General features: G+C 45.7%; 1 protein-coding gene across 1 annotated transcript in view; it reads right to left on the bottom strand.

Moving 5' to 3' along the window:
- The window catches only part of DAGLB (diacylglycerol lipase beta), a 30461-nt gene extending 8884 nt beyond the window's left edge, over positions 1 to 21577 (bottom strand). The window contains exons 1-8 of the mRNA XM_049904328.1: positions 21401 to 21577; positions 18343 to 18494; positions 9192 to 9363; positions 7965 to 8223; positions 6219 to 6341; positions 5268 to 5395; positions 3175 to 3301; positions 1020 to 1103 (exon numbers count right to left, since the gene is read on the bottom strand). Coding sequence (XP_049760285.1) covers positions 1020 to 1103; positions 3175 to 3301; positions 5268 to 5395; positions 6219 to 6341; positions 7965 to 8223; positions 9192 to 9363; positions 18343 to 18494; positions 21401 to 21495 — 1140 coding nt within the window. The 5' untranslated portion in view covers positions 21496 to 21577. The remainder of the gene's footprint in view (positions 1 to 1019; positions 1104 to 3174; positions 3302 to 5267; positions 5396 to 6218; positions 6342 to 7964; positions 8224 to 9191; positions 9364 to 18342; positions 18495 to 21400) is intronic.
- Positions 21578 to 24721: the final 3144 nt, after the last annotated feature.

The following is a 24721-nucleotide window of genomic DNA, read 5'->3' as shown; positions in this document are numbered from 1 at the left end:
AAAGGCCAGGGCAGAACTGCAGACACGATGGATGGGGCAATGAGAGAGGAGAAACTAAGACAACTTCAATGGGCAACTGAGGGACACTGGTGGAATTATAAATGGGAGGCCGAGGGAGAGCAGTCCTGGCAGAAGGTGAAGCTTGGTTTCTGTGGGGCCTCTGGGAAACCCAGACACGCCAGGAGACTCAGCCCACAGCCAGAAGCAGAGCCACAACCCTGAGTACAGGCAAGGCTGCCTCACAGAACTGGCTGAACAGCAGACAGGGTTGAAGGCACCAGTGATGGAGTCTCCTTGCATTTCTGGGTCAGGAGAGAAATAAGAACCAGAAAATGAGACTGAGGAATGACCAAGAAGAAACCAAAATGCACAACACGGAAATGAAGAGGAGTCTGGTATGAGGAAGGCAGAGGCATCGCTGGGTCTGGGGATCAATAATGGCGGATCTCACTGGATCTTGAGGGGAGCAGTACACAGGGACCTGAAGGGTCAATAAGGGAGGTCCCCCAAAAGGCACACGGGGCTTGCTGGAGACCAGGGCAGGAACCATGTGGAGCAGATAAGACAGTTGTGTGACTAGCCAGCAGCACTGGACTTCTGTCCCATCTGACTGTGGGGCTTTGGGTAGGGTAGGGTCACCCTGTAGGGGCTGGCCAGGCACACCAAAGGAAGTCAGGTGGGAAGGCAGGCAAGCAGGTGTCCCTCTAAGACTCCTCCGCTGGGTGCCAGACCTGATGCTGTCCGCATTTCTGACATTTCCCCATTAAAAGGTCAACTTCGTCCATTTTTTTCTACAAAGGGACTATTTCACAACGTTGGCTTCACTCCCGTTTCATATCCCCAGTATGTCCCTTGTCTTCCTTGTGTCTAATGCTGCTACTTAAGAATGGTTTTTCTCAGTTCTGGCACAGGGCCCCTTGGCATTGGCAGCTTGCCGGTTTTACTACCACGCATGCTCCTGGTCTCCCCTAGCGCCCACCCCCCACCTCCAGGTGTAACACCGCAGGCAAGCCCGTTACCTGGAGAGACATGGTTCCTCTCACAGCAACCACAACAGATTCTTTCCTGTGATCCAGAGCCACCAGAAAGGGAAGCTCATACACCTGAGGGACAGAGAGACAGGCATGAGGCCTAAATACGAGAGCATGCACCTAACGATACGAACGAGCCCAGTCCAGGTCCTCTAATGATACAGCAGCTTATCGCTGCCACGAAACCCCAAGACCCATAACAGAAAGAAGGGGACACGTGAACTTCTCTCCCCTCAGCCTCATTATAGAGTATGACGACTTGAATACTGCATAAATGAAAACACGCCATCATCTAGGAAAGCACCTCTTGTTCTCTCTCTTAGCTTCTCTCCGACCTCTACTGTGCTGTTGTAGAGCGAACAAGATCTGACGTCACCAGGGCGTCAACAGATACATGGAGTTCTGTGGTCATCAACTACAAGTCATCCCTCCAGGCAAGGACTAGCAAGTGCTATTCACCAGAGACCCTCTTCAGGTCACCACCAGCCTGCTACCTCCTGGGGCAGGGACCAGTCTCATCACGCGCATGGTCTCACCAGTCAGAGCCCTTCCATTGTTACTTACTCTATACAAGTCTAGTGGGGAGTATAGACCCTAGGGGCTACAAGCAGTTAATGCACTCAACTACTTATCGAAAGGCTGGAGGTTCAAGTCCACCCAGAGACACCTTGGAAGAGAGGCCTGGCAAACTACTTCCAAAATGTCAGCCACTGAAAACCCTAAGGAGCACAGTTCTACTCTGACACACATGGGGTCACCAGGAATGGAAATCGACTCAATAGCAACTGGCAGTAAGCTGGGGTACAAAGGTTTTGGTCTTGTGTAAGTATCCTCTATCGTTTAGGAGCAGCCAGCTACGGTATGTCACTCCAGGCTCATGGCTTCAGAGTCCTGAGAGCGCACTACAAGGATGCTGGAGTTGGACTGACCCGTCTGGAAACTCAGCTCTGTCTCTCCCTGCTGCGTGACCTCAAGCACATGTGCCCGTATCATCTTTGAAGAGGTTACGAGATGACTAACTCTGAAGGCTGCGTGATGACTGAGAGGGGAAAACGTCTGCCTTGTGGTGGGCAATCATGAGGGTGACGGCCCCTCGTTTATGGAGAAAATTACTTATCTATAGCAAGCAGAAAAGACTGCTAATTTCATTTTCTCTGTTCCCACGAGAAATTCTCACACAGTTAATTTGCATGTAGACTCCCTGAAGGCATTCACAGAACAGACAAAAACCTTCTGTGAAAAATTTCCTTCAAACATATCAGCTCTTTCTTCCATCACCACTCAGTAAAAGGCAACACAGAGCCTGCTGACGGCCCCTAAACTGAGGACACTGAGAGAATCCTGAGCCAGCACTCTTGGCCCAGATAATCTGACTTCACTGGTCTGGCGTGGCCTGGGCACCAGGATTACTGAAAGCTCCCCAGGTGATTCTAAATGCAGCTGTTCAGCAGCCACTGGGCTAGAGAGCAGTGCATCAGGGTTCCCCACTGTCTGCATCCTGGAATCGCCCGGGAGCTTAAAATTCTAGGCCTGGGTCCCATCTCCAGAGATTCTGACTGAGTTGACTGGAGCTGTGGCCCGGGCTTCCAGAGTTCTGGAAGCACCGCCATGTTATTCTATCAGGCAACAAAGGTTGAGAACGGGTGTACATCAATGGTGCGCAAATTCCGGTGCAGATGAGAAACACCTGGGGTGCTAAGACACCCCACTGAGGCTGGAGCCTGGCTCCTGTAGTTTTACCAAGTTCCCCAGGTGACAGTGACACCTACCAAGTGTGCAAACTACTGCACCCCCATGATTGAGCTCAGACCCAGAAACAAGATGACTGAACCCCAGAAATCTGTGTGGAATTTAATATCAAATTCTACTTATTGTTCTGCCGTAAAAGACAGGCTTGTGTGAAAAACACAGATTTGCTCTATCTATGTTAAACCTGGGCCAACGGACATGGGTGGGCTTCAAAGGGATCTGAGAACTCCCAATATGTGCAATACTTGGGGTGTATGTGTGTCTATGCACACTTTTCTGGGGAAACAATTCACGACTTCCACCAGAATCTCCAAGGACTCAAGGATCCAGAAGAAGCAGCACTGTCTGACCCTAAACACAATGGGAAAAGTACTGAGCACTGCCCCTGGGGTACCTGGTCATGGAAGCTTATGTGGATGAAGTCTCTGTACTGCAGGCCCGTCGTATGCAGGATGGAGCCAAAATGGCAGTGGAGCTGATCACCTCCAACCAACTCGTATTCGCTTGTTCTGCTTCTGCAACTACAAAAAGGGGGCAGAAATGTTACCGTACCGACCCGAGCGCTCCATGAAGGAGCATCACCCTCAGCGTCCGTTTCCCCAGCCAACAGGAGGGTTAGAGTTTACAATGCTCAGGACTCAGCCTGGCTAACACATAATGGCCTTTAAAAGATACAAGATTTTTCTATGTGTACCTTGTACCAGAGTTTTGCTTCTAGGGTCACGTTAACGTTTTACACGTTCAAAAAATAAATTCTATCAACAAGGATGGGTGAGACCTTAGAACGGAATGCCAACGGACACAAATGAACCAAACCACTTCAAATTAATATTAAAACCACACTGAAGAAGAAACAAACAAAAAAAAGAACTGCACCCAGTACTCTATGTCTGAAGACAGAAACAATCTCAGACACTATGAAATCCATGTGTCTTTGGTAGCAGTATGGGGTAAAGCAGCTCTGAAACGATTCTCTGAGTTCTGAGGGCCGTTGTGGGGTGCCAGGGTTCTCTCTGCGGGAGGAAGTAGAGACTGACACAGTATGGGAAAAATCAAGGAAGACTCTATGGCACGGGACTGGAATTGAAAGACATCAACATAAACTCATGACTTTTACAATAAATGTATACTGGGCTGAACCACAGAAATTGCTACTTTTCTCCAACCCTGTCCACTATAAAGGCCCAGAAGCATGGGCACACCACCTACCGCTCAGATTTTGGTTTCTAAGGACCGTTCTCCACACTAAAAGAAGAGTGTGCCTTGGAGAAATTATTCCAGGGAAAGTACAAGACAAGCCTGTAGCACCTCATTATGCTGAAAAATAAGTAAGTGCTTAAAAAATGATGGGACATACCAAAAGGACACAGCAGCCACCCTGGGGGGCCTTAAATGAACAGGAATGAATTATAACCCACTGAGTGAAATAAGAAGCTTTGAATCCACACTGAGAATAAACTGTAGGACAGAAAAAGCTCTTCTTTACAGTAGAATGCTAACTAATGTAGAGGAAACGATGGATTTAGAACAATCTCCACTTTGCAACCACCCTGGTAATCATTAATTCAGACTAGAATCATCAACAGATGCTAAAACTACTGGATAGAAGTCTGAAGAGGAACAGAATCCTACAATGGTCTCAAAGTATCTCCCCAGAGATGACTTATTTACAAAGGGAAGAGAGAGAAGTCTTATGTGGAAAAACCTGGCAGACACCCGAGCCCAGTGATCAGTTTTAACATCACCGGCAACAGAACAAACTGCCATCCTGTATCTCCTGCTGTGGCTACTAAGGAGGACACAACATGCCTTACGTAGCATTCCTGCCAAAAATGCCTCACTTGAATCTAATCATGAGAAAACCATCAGACAAGTGCAAATTGTGGGACACTGCACCAAATATCTGGGCTGTATTCTTCAGTATTCTTCGAAATGTCAGTATCATGGAAGAGAAAGACAGCTGAGGAACTGTTCCAAACTGAGGAGGACTAAGACATGACAGTTAAATGCAGGGTGTAATCCTGGATGGAAGGAAAAGCTGCTATAAAGAACACTACTGGGACAATTACAAGAATCTGAATAGAAGCTGTAAATTAGCTAATGATCAATGGTAACTTTCCTGAATTTTATAATTGCACTCTGGTTAGGAAAGAGAATGTCCTGGCCTTTAGGGAATACATGCTAAAGAAGTTACAGATAAAGGGGGATAACGTCTGCAACAAAATCTCAAATGGTTCAGGGGAAACAGTGTATATACACAGGGTGATATGGCACGAGTGACAAAAATAAGTCATAACTGGTGACTCTGGAGAAAGAATATGTGGGAGTCCCTTGTACTATTCTTGCAAGTCTTTGAAATATTTCAAAATAGAAAGTTTTTTTTTTTTTTTTAATAGAGAAATATACATTTTTTAGAAGATACGGCACAGTCACCCTTGCGAGCCACATCTAGAAGGCAGACGGGTACCTCCGACCGTCCCCACCTACCAGTCCCCCCCGATCCGGCAGAGTCCTGTGAACGGGTTCCTGTAGATGTAGAGGGGCCAACCGTAGGCAGCTGCTGCAAACTGCATGTAATGATGGCAGTTTTCTAACTCTGCGTCCAGATCAGCATCCTGGAAGAGAAGGAAAAGAGCTTTGTGTTTAGTGGATCCTATCATGGAGAGGAAGGACACACTAAAACCCTAAACCTGACCTTGAATTTCTGATGCTTCCCTCTCTCTTCTCAGGGACTAGACCTCTCAGAGGACTTCCACAGGGAAAAGTGGGCCTTAAATACACACTGAAACGGCCTCCTCGTTTTATGGGAATGCAGCAACGCAGTGGGGATTAAGAGCAGGAGAGACTAAAGAGACTTTCTGACTCCTGGTGAAACAAGCTCATGACTTCCTGCTTGGATCCATGTACATGCCAGCAGGTTTCCATGCCAAGAACTGGGGGGTCTTAATAAGGGGCAGAAAAATACATGCAGTCTATGTGCAATGCGCCCTTTCAACAGCATTAAAAGTCTGTGGCATGAAAACGACCATCAACAAAGCTGAACTGTTCCGGCTCCCCAGACCCAGGGAAGAAAGCCGACATATGCTGGGAGACTCAGGTGCCCGCAGGAGGGATTCTTCTGACGTGTAGCATCCAATGGCCAATTTCCTAAAACAGAATGCTGTGAAAACACCCTGGGTGGTGAACGGGGCAGGAATGTGTTCCACTATGTGAACCCCAGGTGGAGAATGGGGTAGGAACAGGTTCCACTAACTGAACCGCAAGCAAGGAGGAGATGCCTCACCCGACAGGTGACCAGCTACAACCAAGAGAAGCCACAAATCAGATTCCAACCCACGTGGCTACTGAAATCGCTATTTGTCAGTCATATGTTTCTCTAAATCTATAAACAGGTATAGATACCAAAAACTCTATAATCCAATAGAAACATGGGCTTACCTGTGAGGGCTCTGGGGAATGGCTGATCACCTCATCAGGCTCCTGCTCATTCCTGATATTGTCCTGTTGCTGATGGAGAAGGGTGAGGCCCGCTGCGATGTCGCTGGGTACCAGGTCGGTGTCCTGGATGGGAAACCACAAGGGCTCATCAAAAAACCAAGGAACTGCCAACGAGTTCCTGAAAATTCAGTTTTATAGAGTTCTATAGAGCTCTGACACACATACACGCACAAACGTATATATGAATAAAGACATTCTAAAAAATATTGTTCCTTGCAGGACTTCTTCCAAACATGAGTTCCGCATCTTTTTTTTTTTTTTTACTACCCCTCCCTCACACCAATCCACTGGAGAAGGTAAAATTGTTGCTGATCTAAAATGGAGCCTTGATGGTGCAGTAGTTAAGGGCTCGGCTGCTAACCAAAAGGTCGGCAGTTGGAATCCACCAGTTGCTCCTTGGAAACCTTATGGGGCAGTTCTACTCTGTCCTATAGGATTGCTATGAGTTGGAACTCACTCGATGGCAACAGGTTTGGATTTCGTTTGTCTTAAAATTTTACTCCAAGTGACTTCAGCTATTTTAACCTACTTCATATGTTTTGTAAAGTCAGGGAATAAATGAATGGACAAATTCTCCATCTTTGTAGTAATGGCCAATTTTAGCGCAAATTTATATTCTCATTTCTCAAAACTCTGGAAAATTTTGTTGAAATAGAGTCCGTGGCAGAGATTTATGACACTGAACTTCCACTCACAGGGTACAGCAAGCCTCCCAAAGAACCCAGAACAAGTAAAGCAACAGAGTTAATTGTCCTGAGCCTGCCCTTGCCTTTCTTACTTCAGGGCAGATACGGAGGAGTCAGGAGCTCTCGGCCAACCCCACGCATCTCTAACCCATTAGAAAGGAAAGTGTACCAGCCTTCTCCTCCTCCTGAATATCTTAAGAAGAAGTCGGAGCACTCCCTTAAAGTTATTTATGATCCCTGCACAGGACTGTGGCTATGACCTAGCATTGGGCTACAGGGCCAGCCTTGAACGGTGCGAGGCCAGACCATACCAGAGATAGAGACAAAGACACGGGCAGGTGCGCAGGATGGCAGAGAGCTCCTCCACCCGCCATTACTTGGTCTTCACACTGAACCCAAGAGCAGTTGATCAGAGAACAAGATGAGAAAAGATCAAATCGCACATCGGGTGTAAAAGGAAAAAGTATTCCCAAACCATTGGTGCCATCGCTCTAGAACAATGCTATTCTTCTGCATTGCAATAATCTATCCAAACTTTCCTTCAGAAACAGAATATTCTGTCATTTCAAACAAGAAATAAAGCCGTAAGAGGCCAAGGTCTGCTACAACCCTGGGTGCATAGTGACACTGCCCACTCCAGGATCTGCTGAGCACCAACCAGCTGGACAGAGGACACAGGAAAAGACAACTGGCTCCCAAAATGTACAGGTTCCATTATTTCATTCCTTAAAAACAAATTCAAAATCTTGACAGTGTGATAAACAGGTGTCAATTCAAGATGCAACTGACCAGGAAAGTGAGGTCTAAAAACACTCAGCTGCTCCCAGAGTGCCCATGCCCGGCAGAACACCTCCCGCTGCCCCAACGCTCCAAGACACCAAGTGCTCACCAGATGTTTTATGTGAACAGGGGGACTGGCTCAAAGGGTAGCGTGCTCATCTTAACAGAAGAGGCATTGACTTAAACAAGAAAGGGACCAAACCAGACCCCTTCAGCTTACTGAAAAGTAGGTTGAGAAAAGCTCTGCCGTACTCGAAAAAGCAACTCGAGTATGGTCGTCTTCCCCAATGCAACAGCACAAGAACTTGATTCTGGTTTCCCACAGGCTGGTAGCTGCTGTCTTGAGGCCATTAAATAACTGGCTTGAGTCATGACTATCCAGGCGACTGGGACCAGCAGAGGAATATGGAGCCATTTTCCCCCCCAGTGGGTCAAAGACAATGATAATGGTAACCACAGTGGAGGCGATGATAATCCAACTGCAAAACAGAGAGAGGAAAAGGCTTGGTGACAGTGGGCTTGACGTGCAGGGGCCAGAGCCACAGCCACCCTCCTTTGGCTTCAGTTTTTACATGGACACAACTGAGGCTCCAGTTACTGAGGAGAGTGTGGATGTCCTAGAACTTGGCTGCAGCAAGCAACTCATTTCTTCTAGAAAGTTCCTCATAAGCCCACAACTAACCCAGGCCCCACAAGAGCAGAGCCCTAAAAGTAAAGAACTACAAAAGAAAAAAGGAGCTGTCTGGACACTGGCGCAGCTGCGTCTTGTTCTCCATAGCTCCCTAACACAGTGCATGCATCAGGCCCTTATTTCTTGGTAAAACCAAGAGAATCTTCCCAAATCACAGGGTACTCCGATAGGTCTTTTGTCCATGTGTTTAACTATTTACTGACTGCCCACGATGTGGACACAACAAGGGCTCATGAATGCATGTGCTACTGAGGAGATGAACCTCCAGGAAGTGACTGCAACTGACTGGCCATGGGACCCTGGGAAGGCAGGAACAGCGCCAAGTCTCCTTATTATAACACAGGGGATGTAACTAGATTGTCTCTAAGAGTTCCAACCTGGAAAATGCTAAAACCTTATCATTCTGGAGTACGGTTCCTTCACAATTCCTGACACTGCATTTGTTCCCACCCAACCCTTAGTTTCCGCCCTTGTTTTGGTCTTCAGTTTTCTCGCTTCTAACGAGAGAAGGAAGGACATGCAGAAGAGTGAGAAGCAGAAAGGGGGAAAATCACATCAACACGTGCATAAGGGAAGATGGATCCTTAGGTCTAAAGAAGCATCTCTCTAAAACCCTCCTGATTGACTCAAAATGTCCAATTTCTAAGTGTTTGAAAGCTACACAGGGTTGTGTTGAGCTACTCAGGAAGGTTTGTTTACCGACATCTCAAATCCATTTGTGGCAAGATGAAACTAAGAGAAGATGGAAGGCCTCACCTGACAACGACAGTTGCAATTATGCCATTCACAACAGTCTTGTCACACTTAACTCCATCTGCTATCCAGGCAGCCCCCAGAGATGCCCAGACTACCTCTGGCAGAAAGAGCGCTAGACGGATGTACAGCAGCTTAGACATAGATTTTCGTGGTCCAGGGTTACAGATGGTTCCTGAAATACAGAAAACATTCAGACTGGGCACTTGCCTCCTCAGAGGTGAGACATTTCCTTTCTATGAAAGTTCAGAAATCAGAGCACACGTTTGTATGGTAAGCACACTCACCCTCGACTTTTCCTATCTGTAACTGGCAATGAACAGTGAGAAAGTGAAAGATGGGAAGCATGGCAAAGTGCCTCAGGTTCATTTTTTAGACCTCCTAGGGATTAAGGCACACTTCTGGGTTCTAACAAGGTAACCAAAGAATCTGTCCAAATTGGGATACTTTCGAAAGTCTAAGGAGACATTATTAATAATTATTCTGGGACAACAGGCATAAAACAGTATAGTCCCAGGAAAACAAGATATATGGTCTCCCAAGTTCTAACAGCTAGGAAAATAAGCTCCACCATCTATTCAAGGCCTCTGTTGTTCTAGGCACATCCCAAACGCTTTTTAAACATTATTCCTTAATCTTCACAAGACTGCGATACAATTATTATTTCCACTTTGCAAACAAGGAAACTGGGGCTCAAAGAGCTTGACAGCTACTTGCTAAGACATAACCCAGGTCCACATGGCATGGCCCTGGCCTTGCCAATGCCGGATGGGTCTCATCTTTGAGAGGCAAACAATTCCAATGTACGGGGCCATGTGAAGACGCCTAACACTTAGACATGACAGTTTACTGTATTTGTAAAACAAATCCAAGTATCGGCAGGGGACCGTATGCTTTAGTTCTTGATATAAAAAACACTGACTCTCTTCCCTTGGAAAAAAGTTTGATAAACACTAAAACCAAAACCAAACCCAGTGCCGTCGAGTCGATTCCGACTCATAGCGACCCTATAGGACAGAGTAGAACTGCCCCATAGAGTTTCCAAGGAGCACCTGGCAGATTTGAACTGCCAACCCTTTGGCTAGCTAGCAGCCATAGCACTTAACCACTACGCCACGAGGGTTTTCCAATAAACACTAAGTAACCTTTTTTTTTTTACCATAAAAACATCACATGATTAAAACAAAAGTAGTGACTGGAAAAAAAAATCCAAGGTCTAAAGAACGATTTAGTAAGAAAATGCCTTTTAAATGCCAAAAATGAGCTTCTTTTAGAATTACTTAGAGGCACATGTTAATTGTGCTTGAATTGTGTTCCCAAAAAGATACGCTGACGCCCTAACCCCTGGTACTTGTGAATGTGACCTCATTTGGAAATAACAGAGTCTCTCCAGATGTAATTAGCTAACAGGAGGTCATACCGGAGAAGGGTGGACTCTAATCCAGTAGGACTGGTGGTGTCGTCATAAAAAGAGAAGAGATACAGGCAGATGCAGAGGGCAGACAGCCACATGGAGACAGAGGCAGAGGCTGGAGTGATGCAGCCACAAGTCTAGGAAGGCCTGGGCTACCAGAAGCCAGGAGAGACAGGGAAGGATCTCCCCCTAGAGCCTTCAGAGAGCGCGCGGCTCTGCCAACACACTGAATTCAGACTCCCAGCCTCCAGAACCGGGAGACAATCAATTTCTGTTGCTTTAAGCCACACAGTTTGTGGTACTTTGTTACGGTAGCTGGAGGAAAACTAATACAGTCGTCCCTCAGTATCCGTGGACTGGTATCGCAGGACTGCTCCCAGGACCCCTGCGGTACCAGCATCTGCAGATGCTCGAGTTCCTGATATAAAATGGTGCAGTATTTACATATAACCTACACGCATCCTCCCATATACTTTCAATCATCTCTAGATGACTTACAATATCTAACAGAATGTAAACACTATGCAAATAGCTGTTATACAGTACTGTATTATTTAGGGAATAATGATGACGAAAAAAAGTCTGTATTTTTTCTCCAAATCATTTTTTCCCAAATATATATATATATATGTAAAAATTTTTTTCAAATATTTTTGATCTGTGGTTGGTTGAATCTGTGGCTATGAAACGTGCAGATACGGAGATCCAGCATGGGGTTTGGTTTGGTTTTGGGGATTATGTAACAAAAGCCAGTCAGCCCAGCAGAAACAGGAGGCAACACGGGCATACACACAGCTTCCTGAAGGGCGGGGACTCCTAATACGGAAATGCTGCAATGCTGTCAGTAGCATCTGGGCTCGAAACTCCAACAGTCAGGATAACTATCAATAAGGCACTCTGTTGCCACCGAGTCAATTCCGACTCATAGCGACCCTACAGGACAGAGTGAAACTGCCTCCGAGGGTTTCCAAGGCTGTGCTCTTTTTTTTTTTTTAATTTTTATTGTGCTTTAAGTGAAAGTTTACAAATCAAGTCAGTCTCTCACACAAAAACTTACATACACCTTGCTACACGCTACCAACTGCTCTCCCCCTAATGAGACAACCCGCTCCTTCCCTCCACTCTCTCTTTTCGTGTCCATTTCGCCAACTTCTAACCCCCTCCACCCTCTGATCTCCCCGCCAGGCAAGAGATGCCAACATAGTCTCAAGTGTCCACCTGATCCAAGAAGCTCACTCCTCACCAGCATCCCTCTCCAACCCATTGTCCAGTCCAATCCCTGTCTGAAGAGTAGGCTTTGGGAATGGTTCCTGTCCTGGGCCAACAGAAGATTTGGGGGCCATGACCACCGGGGTCCTTCTAGTTTCAGACCATTAAGTCTGATCTTTTTACGAGAACTTCACTGCTCTCCTGTTCCCTCAGGCGTTGTCTATTGTGTTCCCTCTCAGGGCAGTCATCAGTTGTAGCCGGGTACCATCTAGCTCTTCTGGTCTCAGGCTGATATAGTCTCTGGTTTATGTGGCCCTTTCTGTCTCTTGGGCTCATAATTACCTTGTGTCCTTGGTGTTCTTCATTCTCCTTTGATCCAGGTAGGTTGAGACCAACTAATGCATCTTAGATGGCCACTTGCTAGCATTTAAGACCCCAGACACCTCTCTTCAAGGTGGGATGCAGAGTGTTTTAATAGATTTTATTATGCCAATTGACTTAGATGTCCCCTGAAATCATGGTCCCTAACCCCTGCCCCTGCTACACTGGCCTTCGAAGCATTCAGGTTATTCTTTGCTTTTGGTTTAGTCCAGTTGTGTCGACCTCGCCTGTATTGTGTGTTATCTTTCCCGTCACCTAAAGTAGTTCTTATCTACTATCTAATTAGTGAATACTCCTCTCCCACCCTCCCTCCCTCCCTCTTCTCGTAACCATCAAAGAATATTTTCTTCTGTTTCAAGTATTTCCTGAGTTCTTGTAATAGTGGTCTTATACAGTATTTGTCCTTTTGCAACTGACTGATTTCACTCAGCATAATGCCTTCCAGATTCCTCCATGTTATGAAATGTTTCACAGATTCCTCACTGTTCTTTATTGATGCGTAGTATTCCATTGTGTGAATATACCACAACTTATGTATCCATTTATCCACTGATGGGCACCTTGGTTGCTTCCATCTTTTTGCTATTGTAAACAGTGCTGCAATAAACCTGGGTGTGCATATATCTGTTCGTGTAAAGGCTCTTATTTCTCTAGGATATATTCCAAGGATCGTATGGTGGTCCTATTTCTAGCTTTTTAAGGACCAAGGCTGTAATCTTTATGGAAGCAGACTGCCACATCTTTCTCCTGTGGAGAGGCTGGTGAGTTCGAACCACTGACCTATGCGTTAGCAGCTGAGCACTCGACCACTGCACCACCAGGCTCCCTTATAATGGGCTAGTGAAGTAAATACATAAAGAAGGGAGCAAGGGAAGTATTCTGATTATGGTTCCAGAAAAGAAACAAGATGATAAAGAAAATCAGTGTGTGTGTGTCTGTGTTTGTGTTGCAGTGTGGACTAGCTGTGGCAGTAGATGTGTGTGTGTGTCTGTGTGTGTCTGTGTGTGTGCCGCAGTATGGACTAGCTGTGGCAGTAGGTGTCATCATGCCAATGGCCCTGTAATTAAGGAGCACACACAGCTACATTCCTGAGTGGAATGTCCTCAACACAGCCTCCCTTAAGTAACCCGATCATCCTCCAGTTAAGGCCAGGCAACGAAAAAGATCTTTCTGTTCAACCCCTGGAGTTGCTGCAGGAACCCTCAGTAGCAGCAGAGGAGCAATGAGCTCTTGAGACACAAACGCAGGTGAGATGCAAAGTGATGGCCTACCATCGGGCCCAAACACAACAGAGGCAGAACAGCAGCCCCTGGATGACAAGGGTGCTCTTAACGTAAATCAAAGACTGACATCACCAGGGCAGACCTCCCCCAATTAAACCTCCCACAAGGCAGGAACAACGGGACGTCCTCTGGGAAGTTCTCAAATAAAAAACAGAAGCTACTGCAGCAGCATCGATAGATTTTTCTGTATTTCTGACCAAGCAAAGGAGGGCAGGTAACTACACAAACATCAGACTTTGGGATAAAGGGTCTGACAGCCATGCTGTTTCTTCTGGAGACGTATGCCAGCGAAAAGCTACATAAACGCTGCCTTGTAGCGAAGACAGCAGATGAATTATCCAGATGACTTATGAAACAGAAGGGGCAAGGTAAACTATCCATGAATCGTGGAAGATCTGCAAATTGTGCCAAGAGTTACTTAAAAATACACTTAAACTTAACAATTGATAAACCAAGAAACAAACAAAATCACTGATTTTGGGGAGATAACGTGTAAATGGTACAATGTTCAAACAGTTGAAGTAGGTACAAAGGAAATATTAAGCCTCCCCCGACCCCAACTCGTTCCTGTTACGGAACAGGAAGAAAACTGGTAAACTAGAAGTAACCTAGTCATCTGTGTCTCCTCCCAGGGATAGTCTGTGCATAACAAAACACCTACAGCCTTAAGAAAAATGTAGCAAACTATATACAATGTCCCCCACCTCAGCACACTGGAAATCATTCCTTACGGGTTCACTGAGCATCTGCTCCTTTGTAACACACCCACAGTAGACCATCACACCTAGCCTGCAGCCTACTGACACGCACTTGAAACCAAACCTGTTGCCATCGAGTCACCTGCGACTCTTAGCGACCCTACAGGACAGAGTTGAACTGCGCCATAGGGTTTACAAGGAGCGGCTGGTGGATCCAAACTGCCTACCTTTTGGTTAGCAGCCGAATGATAAATAACTGAGCCACCAGGGCTCCAACAGCCACTTAAGTGTCTCCAATCTTTTGTTCTCACAAACAACACTACAATGAATATCTACTATAAGTACTTCTTTGTACATGTGCAAATATATAGAAAAAGCTAGTATGCATGTGTGCACACGCACGTCTGTCATTTGTAGTCATTTGCAGTTTCTCTGAATTGTCTGTTCATGTTCTTTGCCCATTTTTCTATTGACTATTGGTTTTTTTCTTGTTTGTTGTTGTTAGTAGCCATTGAGTCAATTCTGGTTCATGGTGACCCCGTGTGTACAGAGAACTGCTTCATAGTATTTTCAAGGCTGTGACCGTTCAGAAGCAAATTGCCAGGCCTGTCTTCCAAGGTGCCTCTGGGTGGGTAAAAACAGCCAACCTTTTGGCTATTTCTTGTTGTTAGGTGCTCTCGAGTTGATTTTCTATTTACGGCGACCCAAGGTGACAGAGCAGAACTGCCCCGTAGGTTTTCTTGGCTGTAATCTTTATGGGGGCAGATCGCCAGGTCTTTCTCTAATGCTTTACCTTTGCACCACCCAAGGACTCCTGTTTATGTGTAGAAGCCCTTATGTAGTAAGGGCTCCTATATATATTTGTAGAAGCCTTTACATATTAGGGTGATTGGGTTTTTGTCTCATTTTTCCCATTTGCCTTTTTTTTTTTAACTTTCTTTATAGTATTCACAAAATGTTTTTAAAAAGGCGTTTGCTATTAATTATTTGGAACAAATGGGCAATTAAGCCAATTTTGTTATATTACTTTCAGTTTAGTTGGGATATCTCTAGCCATGACTAATAGAAAATCCAACTCAAACTGATTTAGAAACAGTAAGTACATGTACTGGCTGGAAGAACAGGAAGTCCAGAGGCAGCCTAGGCATGAGGCTGCCCTGCCCAGTGGCCCCGGCTCCACCTCCCTGACATTCTTGCAGCTCTGCCCGCCCTACACTGAGCTTGGGCTCTGAGTGGAGATACAGCAGCACTCCTGCAACTCATCCATGCACAGCATCATCCAGAGGGTCAACAACATGCTGCTTCTGGATCCTTCTTAGAGGAGCAAGGACTTTCCCAGAACCCCCCAAAAAACTGTCTCCGAATTTCACTGGCCCCAGTCGGCCCACGTCCACTTCTAAACATTGGAATCACTCCAGGAGCTGGCACAGGACTTCTCTGACACATACTTGGTATATGAGGGGTGGAGAGGACTCCTGAACAAAACCAAGTTCTATTTGGAGGTGGTGGCTGGGGAGGCAACCCACAACACCCCTGTGATCTGCAAATGTTTTCTGAGCTCTGTGCAATGAGTGTATGGCAGTGCAGGTGCTATGCAACTATCTAGGAGGAGCTAAGTGAACATGGGCACCCACCACGGGCTCTGACTATACCTGAAACCACCAAAAATATCTGAAAAAAAACAAATATTTAAGGGAAAAAGAAGTTTACACTTACTTCTTCCAGTCTGAATCTGTCATTACAGTGGTCTAACCAGGAGGTAAGGTAAACAAAAAGTACAAATAAACTAGGTAATGCTTGATCTGAAATGACACCATACTAAGTTCTTTACCTTTTAGAAATCCTGCTTTCTCTGAAAAGCTCCAGCGTGCCAGGGCTCCACGTGCACATCAGCTTTCTCCCTCTTGAGCATCCGGCACCAACTATAATCCAGGCTTAGGGGACTGACTGGGTCTTCTTTAACCCAGACCCGTATTTTTATGCAAATAACGCATCTTCTATGTTTGTTTGCCCCCCCGCCGTGAGGTATTTTCATAAATGCCGCTGTGCCATTTTTTTTTACATGTTGCTGTTTAAAAAAAAAAAATTAGCATAGTACACTTGTGAAAATACCTTGCTGGGGGAGGAACCGGTTGGCAAACATAGAAAATGTGCGTTATTTGTGTAAAAATATGGCATTCATGTTTAGAATCGATACTAAACCACAGAAGAGCCCTATTTCCTATATATTACTAGAGTAAGCGGGCACATTCACGCCTCTTGGTCACCCCAAAACCTGAAGCTCTTTTTCTCATGAAAACACTTTGTCACAGACATCTCACCCCTCGACATTTCTCCTTACGAACCATCACCTTATAAATTTCAGCCCATCATTCCAGAGGGTCAAATCTTGATTCCATTACCCTATCTATCTGCCACCTCCTCCCAGTTTTATCACCATCATCATCTATAATCTGATAGGCATGCCTCCTACACTCCCATTCAGGCAGTGATAAAACACTAAAATTAAAATGCAACACTTGAGTGGTGCTGAGAGGCCTGAGGGCAGGGCCCTGTGGCATGCCATCTGGCCCTGCCTTCGATGAAGACCTATTTACTAACGCATTTCTTCATCAGTCACCAGAGTGCACAGTTCCTCCTATGAACCACAGCGATCAAGCAGGGAAGATTTCCAGTATCTTCAGAGACTTTCTCAGATAAGTGATTATATGCAGAAAATCGTAACACACACAAAAAAATTATCATTAGCAATAGCTGTAACCAGGGCTTCGAACAGGTTTGAACCACTTCAGTCATGGCCAAGCAAAACCAGAACAGATCCAAATTTTTAAACTTTAGGTGATCCAGAACCTAACTAGAACAGGAAAAATTACTGGTCAAAGCCCTGGAATAAGAGACTCAGAAGAGGCAGAGTGAGACCTTTCAGGGGCCTGATGCATGAGATTGGATTATTGGCAGGACTGAGGAGAGCGACACACATTCAAAATGGCACTGTAAGCAGCCACCTTTGAGTGAGCCACCGCTGTTTCCGACTCTGAGCAAAATCCAATGGGCAAAAGATTTGGTTGCTATGCAACACATGTGCTGCCCTTGTTTTCTAAGAGGGAGATTATGTTTCTAGCAGTGCTTCAACCTGTAATTTCTCTTGTTCTGATTTACCCAAATTTTAAAAATTTGAATCTGTTCCTGTGTCGCTTCCTCAGCCATGAATGAACTGGGAAGAAATGATTCAAAGCCCTGGTTGTAACCCTTACAACTCAGTAACAATAAAGCAAATAACCCAATTTAAAATTGGTTAAGGATCTGAATAGACATTCCTCCAAAGAAGATACACAAATGGCCAATAAACACATGAAAAGGTGCTCCCTATGATTAACCATCAGGGAACTGGAAACCAAAACCACAATGAAATAACCAACTCACACCCAAGAGAATGGTTATAATCAAAAAGCCAGAAAACAAGTGTTTGCAAGGAAATGGAGAAACTACAACCCTTATACACTACTGGTGGGAATATAAAATGGTGTAACTGCTCTGAAAGCAGTCTGGCAGTTTCTCAAAATATTAAACATAAAAGTACCCTATGACCCAGAAATTCTACTCCTAGGTATATAGCCAAGAGAAATGAAAACCTGTCCACCTAAAAGCTTGTATGTAAATGCTTGTAGCAGTAATATTCATAATAACAAAAACTGGAAACAAGCCAAATGTCCATCAACTGATGAATGCATAAACAAATTGTGGTCTATCCATAGAAAGGAATTACTATTCAGCCAAAACAAGGAATGAAGAACTAATACATGCTACGACCTGGATGAACCTTGAAAACATTATGCCAAGTTTAAGAAGCCAGACTAAAAGCCCCCATAGCATATGATTTCATTTATATGATGTCCAGAATAGGCAGAGAGAAATTAGATTAGTAGTTGCCTAGAGCTGGGAAAATTAGGGGGAAATGGAGAGTGACTGCTAATGGGTATGGAATTTCTCTTTGGGGTGCTGAAAATGTTCTAAAATTGACTGTTGCAATGGTTCCACAACTCTGTGACTACACTAAAAACCACTGGATTATACACTTTAAGTGGGTCGATTGTATAGTATGCAAATTATATCTAAATTAAGCTGTTAAAATGAAGAATAGGTGTAAAATAGAAAAAGCTTCTTTTTACCTTTCATGCTGACATACACAATGGCGGACACAGCACATATAATAACCGCCAGGAGAACAATGAGAACAATCAAGTAACTGCTGAGCAGGGCTCCACCAGCACAGTCGAGCTTCTCTCTGTGCATGAGATACAAAGCCAGAATGCCAACCCACCTGTCGAGAAAAAAGAGAGTCAGAAAAGGAATCCAGAGATTCACGTCTGCGTTCTAAGACATAATACAAAGAAATAAAAAGAGCCAATATGAAGGACCCCGGACGTCATGGTCCCCAGACCTTCTGTTAGCCCAAGACAGGAACCATCCCAAAGCCAACTCTTCAGACAGGGATTGGACTGGACAATGGGATAGAAAATGATACTGGTGAAGAATGAGCTTCTTGGATCAAGTAGACACATGAGACTATGCCGGCATCTCCTGTCTGGAGGGGAGATGAGAGGGCAGAGGGGGTCAGACGCCGGCCAAATGGACAGGGAAGGAGTGTGGGGTCTCATAAGGGGGAGAGCAATTAGGAGTATATACCAATGTGTATATAAATTTTTGTATGAGAGACTGACTTGATTTGTAAACTTTTACTTAAAGCACAATAAAAACTAAAAAAAAAAAAAAGGAGCCAGTATTTTCCAAAACAAGGTAAAGTTTGCTTTGGAATATAGTTTTCATTAAGAACAGATCAACCACGCTGACAGAATGGGAAAAAAATGTGGACAGAATTCATATTCTTAGAAAGTCCTAACTTACTGGACCAGTTGAGATGCCCCAAGACTACGCCCTGAGATACTCTTTAAACCTTGAACCAAAACTATCCCGAGGTCACTTTTTAGAGAAATAACAGGTTGGCACACAAAATAAAGGATATTACCCATGAGTATAGAGCTGCATTAAAAAACCATCTCTATGAGACCAAAAGATCAACAATTACTCTAAAGTAAAGATGAGAAGATAAGGGGGCAGGGATGGAAACAGACCAACCAGAACAGAAATAAATAAAATGTTGACACACTACAAAAAATGTAATTAATATCACTAAACAATTTGTGTAGAAATTGTCAAATGGGAACCTAATTTGCTATATAAACTTTCACCAAACACAAAAAAAAAAAATTAAAAAAAAAAAAGATTTGCTAAGCCAACTAAAGAGTGTGCCTTTTTTTTGTAATGAGTTACAATTCCATGCTTATATAATACAGCTCTCATGCCTGCTCTAATACACGAGAGGCATTTAAAACCAAAAGCAAGCAAATATGACATGAGCTGCTGGAAAAGAGCCCCATCACGACTCAGAAATACACAACTAGTAAACCACCAAACAATATGCTTGCTGAATTATTAATGAGAAAATTTTTACGCCTGTGGACCAACAAAAAACACTCATGATCTTGTGAGTGTCACATAAACCTGAGAGGACAGCAAGCAAGTCATACAAAGATGTTCCATGGGGAACACGGATCAACTTGAAAGGACGAAAATACTGTGGACTCAAATATTAGCACCAAGCAATGGAACTAACAAGTGACCCATCCATCACTAGAGGTGTTTAAGCAGAGGACAGAGCTCCACTTGGCAAGAACTCAAGAAAGAATTCAAGCTCAGAAGTGAAACTGGACTAAATAACCTCATGTTTTTGTCAGTCTTGTGATAATATTATGACTCTGTGTCTAAAAATAATAATGAGGAAATAATCTCAGGTGGGCCTGGCCCTGAGAATTATAAAGCTACTGAGAAGCAGCTCATAACATTTCATGTTTTTATATTTCTGTCCCCTCATGAATCTACTTTTATTGTTGAGAACTTACACAGCAGAACATACACCAATTAACAATTTCTGCATATACAATTCAGTGACACTGATTACATTCTCCAAGTTGTGCGATCATTCTTGCCCTCCTTTTCCAAATTTTCCCTCCCCGATTAACAAAAACTCACTACCCGTAAACTTCCTATCTAGCTTTTCCAGTTGCTGTAGTTAATTTGTTCCCATAAAGACAGTTCTTTAAATCAGCAAAGCAGACATTCTCTACTAATTAAGCTAAACTACTGTTTAAAGAAGACATCAGAGGGTATTTTTGGTTTAAAGTGCCCAGGTTCATCCAGCCTCCATGGCTCCAGGAAGTCTGGAGTCCATGAACGTTTGAAATTCTGTTCTGCATTTTCCCCCTTCTGATCAGGATTCTTCTATAGAACCATCGATCAAAATGTTCAGTAATGATATAGTCTCAACCACCACCACAAAACAAGTAAAAAAAAAAAAAAATGTTCAGTAATGGTAGCCAGGCACCGTCCAGAAGAATCTACCTTTTAAAAAAATAACAATTACATCATTCTTTAGCCAGACCCTGTGAGAACAGACTTTATGCTCCAAATGCCACTTCCCACTGATTCCAAAAGGAGCTAGTTTGAAAGGAAATTCACAATTTCAAAAGCAAAGTATACTTCAAGTCTGTCTGCTTCTCCTGGAATTCAGCCCCACTCAATGGGTAGTGGCACCCTGGCAGAGCAATGATGTAGGGCTTGGCTGCTAACCAACAGATGGCAGATTTCCACCAGGGCTCCTTGGAAACCCTATGGTGCAGAGTTCAACTCGGTCCTATAGGGTCGCTAATAAGTCGGAATCGACTTCACCGCAACGGGGTTTTTTGTTTTGTTTTGTTTTCAATAGGTAGTATTTCCCAGTTTCCACTTCATTGATTCAAGACGCTGTGCTTTCCCAAGCAGAGTGATCACACGAGTGGCTGCCCCTGGTTCTAAACAGACACTCTCGGCTCGGACTCGGAAAGAGCTCCCGAGGCCACCCCACTGCCTGGCGATGATGTCCTCGCGGCTCCCGGGGCCACGTCTCGGCGCCGCACACAGAGGAGGGACCGTGCCCTGCAGCGCGGAAGCCCGGACAAGGCCTACCCTCTCGGGGCTCCGGTCTCCTATCTGTGCCACGGGGGCCACGCACGGCCAGCGCCGGGCACCGCGCTGGGCACACGGTCGGCGCTCGGCAGGCTGGCGCCCCTGTCACTCGCGGCCGCTCGCGCCCCGCGCTCTCCTCGGCCCGGACCAGCCGCCCGCCCTTACCACAGCACTCGCAGGCACAGCTCGAAGAACCCTGGGAAGACCAGGTCGTCACTGGCAATGGCCCAGCGCCGGCCAAAGAGCACCAAGCCGGGCATGGCGATGGCTCCGCCGCCCGACCTCGGGCCGACCCGCCGCGCACCTCAAGCCCCGGAGCCCCGCGCCCTTCCGACTCCGCCTCCAACCTGGCGCGCGCATACCCGAAGGCGGGCCCGGCGCATGCTCACTTTGAGGCAGGGGCCAGGGCCCGCTCACGCCTAAGCGGAGGCGGGCGCACGCGCACTGCGCCCCGCTGCCCCTGGCGCACTCTGAGCCTGCGCGTAGTCGCTTACCCGGAGCGACCGACCGGCTTTATGGCAGTTCTGCGTGTTCCAGCAGCCCGTTCTGTTAATACTTTCATTTTATAGAAGAGGACCCTCCGGGCCCGGATGTGGTATTCAGGTCTGTGAGACTCCGGAGCCTGTGACGAAGTTGCCGCCCTCTCCGCCCCCCCCCACTGTACCAGGAACACCCCCTGAGCACCCTTGCTCTAGCTCAGAACCTGAAACTCCAGCGGGCAGCTTGGAAGGGGGAAAGGACTGGGGAATGGCCCGATCGACCCTCGGTCCTCCCTAGCAGGTCGTCTTCAGTGCCGGTGAAGCTGCCTCCTAAATACTGCTCAGGTCTGAGCCTCCTTCCTCTCGTGCCTGGAGGGTCTGCCTCCTTTTGCCCTTCTCCTCCGCCCCCCCCCCCCCCCCCCACTGCATGCCCCACACAGCAGCCGGGGTGACCTGGTTGAACTGTCGACCAACCCATTCTGTTTAGGATCGTGCAGGCTGCTGTTTGTATATAAAATAGGATCCGACCCCTCCCAGGGGCCTCCCTGGAAACCACACACCAAAGGTTTGGGAATGTCACTCCCCGGCCGCCTGGGCTACTTACTCTTTCCCTCCATCACCCACTGCGTGATGCCTCTTTCACCCTGAAACACATCAAGCTTGTTCTCCTCCGAAGGCTTTTACATTCCTGTTCTCTCTGCCGGGAATCCACCTCCGACAGGTATTGCCTTGTCATTCTGCCTTCGTGCCGCCCTCAGCTCAAGTGCCATTGACTCAGGGACCTTCCCTGACCACCTTACCAGTGGGGTCCCTAGGGAGGTGTGAGGTAACACCAAAATGACTGTCTATAAATTTTTTTGTGTAGTGTTTCACCAAAATTTATTTTTTACAAAAATATTCTGTAGTTATTAACAAATATTTTTTGTAAACCTAGCTTACATGTATCAATATACATGTAAACTCTATGCTAATGTACTTTTTGAACTTTCTAATGTGCTCCAGTCAGAACTGGCATTATAACCCAATTCAAGTGAATTCCTCTTCACCGGCTACAAGCACACGCTGTTGTTTTCTTGCTGCTGGTGTTTTTATAGTCGCTGATTTTGTCAAATTTTCTAGTGTTTTAGCTTCAATATTGAGGTAATTAGTATTTGTGAACCTGTATCAGTAACTTTTTTGAGAATAAGGTAGTAATTAAAGGAAAAGGAGTGATATACAGAATTACGATTTACGAGTAGCATTAGTACAAAAAACATTACTAAGGATTCTGTATGGGCTGGTACCGGAGGAGGTCCATGGAAGTGGTGTCACCAACTCTGGTGGTGCCACAGCACCTTCCCTAAAATAGTCTGATTTTAACACTCTGACATCTTACCCTCTTGAAGACCCCTGAAGGAACTTCAGACTTGGATAATCTTGACACTTGTTTAATGAGTTTATTCAATAAATACTCAATATTCAGCAACTATTCAGGATGCTCTGTTATGTGCATACCAGTACCAGTTGCTGTCCAGTCGATTCTGACTCATGGTGACCCCACGTGTGCAGAGAGCTACTCCATAGGGTTTTCAAAACTGTGACTTTTCGGAAGCAGATCACCAGACCTATCTTCCAAAGCACCTCTGGATGTGTTTGAACTGCCAACCTTTCAGTTAGTAGCCCGACACTTAAGTCCTTGCGCCACCCAGGGACTTCTGGTATGCGCATGTTGTTGCTGGGTGCCATCTGGTAGATTCCAACTCATGGTGACTCCATGTGACAGCACAGAACTGCCCTATAGTTTTTAAGGCTGTGATCTTTATGGGAGCACACTGTCAGGTCTTTCTCCCATGGAGCAGCTGGGTGGGTTTGAACCGCCAACCTTTCACTTAGTAGCTGAGCACTTAGCCATTGCCCTACCAGGGCTCCTTACTATGTGCATAGCAGGGAACAAGATGGACAAGGATCCCACGCTCATGAAACTTACACTGTAAGGGGGGGAGGGGGAGAACAGGTAATCACCAAACGTAGATGATGCCAGGGAGTGACTAAGTACTATGAAGAAAGCTAAAGCAGGGTAAGAGAATAAAGACGGATGGGTGTGTCATTCATTGTTTTGGTGACAGTGAAGTGAGGTGTTTGCCAAAAGACGCTCAGGTTTAAAGCACCCAAGTGGAAACTAAAACAAAGATGAGTATTACATTTTAGTATTATAAAAAGTATCCTGTCTCCGTTCAAAAGGGTTAGTGCTGTATTATGCTGAGACTTGCTTTTAAATTGCAGGGATAAAAGAGTGAATTGTTTCAAAGCTGAAGAAACAAGATTCCACTCTGCCAAGGCCATACTAGGCAAAGCGCCACATTCAGCCACTAGAGGGCGAAGGCACACAGAAAATACCGGCATGGAGCCTAACCCAATCAGGGGCTCCTAAGACCTTAGGTGAGTGGTTTTGGAAGGTTTCTAGGACCGTTTCTATACCTCTGTGGCACAGTGGTTAGGACCTCAGGCTGCTAACAAAAAGGTCAACAGTTCAAATCCACCAGCCACTCCTTGGAAACCCTATGGGACAGTTCTACCCTGTCCTAGAGGGTCACTGAGTTGGAATCAACACGATGGTAATGGGTTTGATTTTGGTTGGGATTCCTCTCATCAGGAGCCCTGGTGTTTCGGTGGTTAAGCACTTGGCTGCTAAGCGAAGGGTCGGTCAGCTGTTAGAACTCACCAGCAGCTCCATGGGAGAAAGATGCAGCAGTCAGCCTCCATAAAGATCATAGCCTTGAAAACCTATGGGGCAGTTCTGCCCTGTCCTGTAGGATCAGAGTCGGAATTGACTCAATGGCACACAATTCCTCTCATAAAAGCCCCGGTGGCGCGAAGGTTAAGCGCTCAGCTGCGAACCAAAGATTAGCTGTTCCAACCTTACCCAGCTGTTCCATGGGAGAAAGATCTGCTCCGTAAAGATTACAGCGTAGAAAACACCATGGGGCAGTCCTACCCTGTCACACGGAGTAACTGAGTCAGAATTGAC

This window comes from Elephas maximus, chromosome 12 (assembly GCF_024166365.1).
Source record: "Elephas maximus indicus isolate mEleMax1 chromosome 12, mEleMax1 primary haplotype, whole genome shotgun sequence".
In the NCBI taxonomy this organism is placed as follows: Eukaryota; Metazoa; Chordata; class Mammalia; order Proboscidea; family Elephantidae; genus Elephas; species Elephas maximus.
The sequence above is the reverse complement of the archived record's forward strand: the minus strand, read 5'-3'. Positions and strand labels throughout refer to the sequence as shown.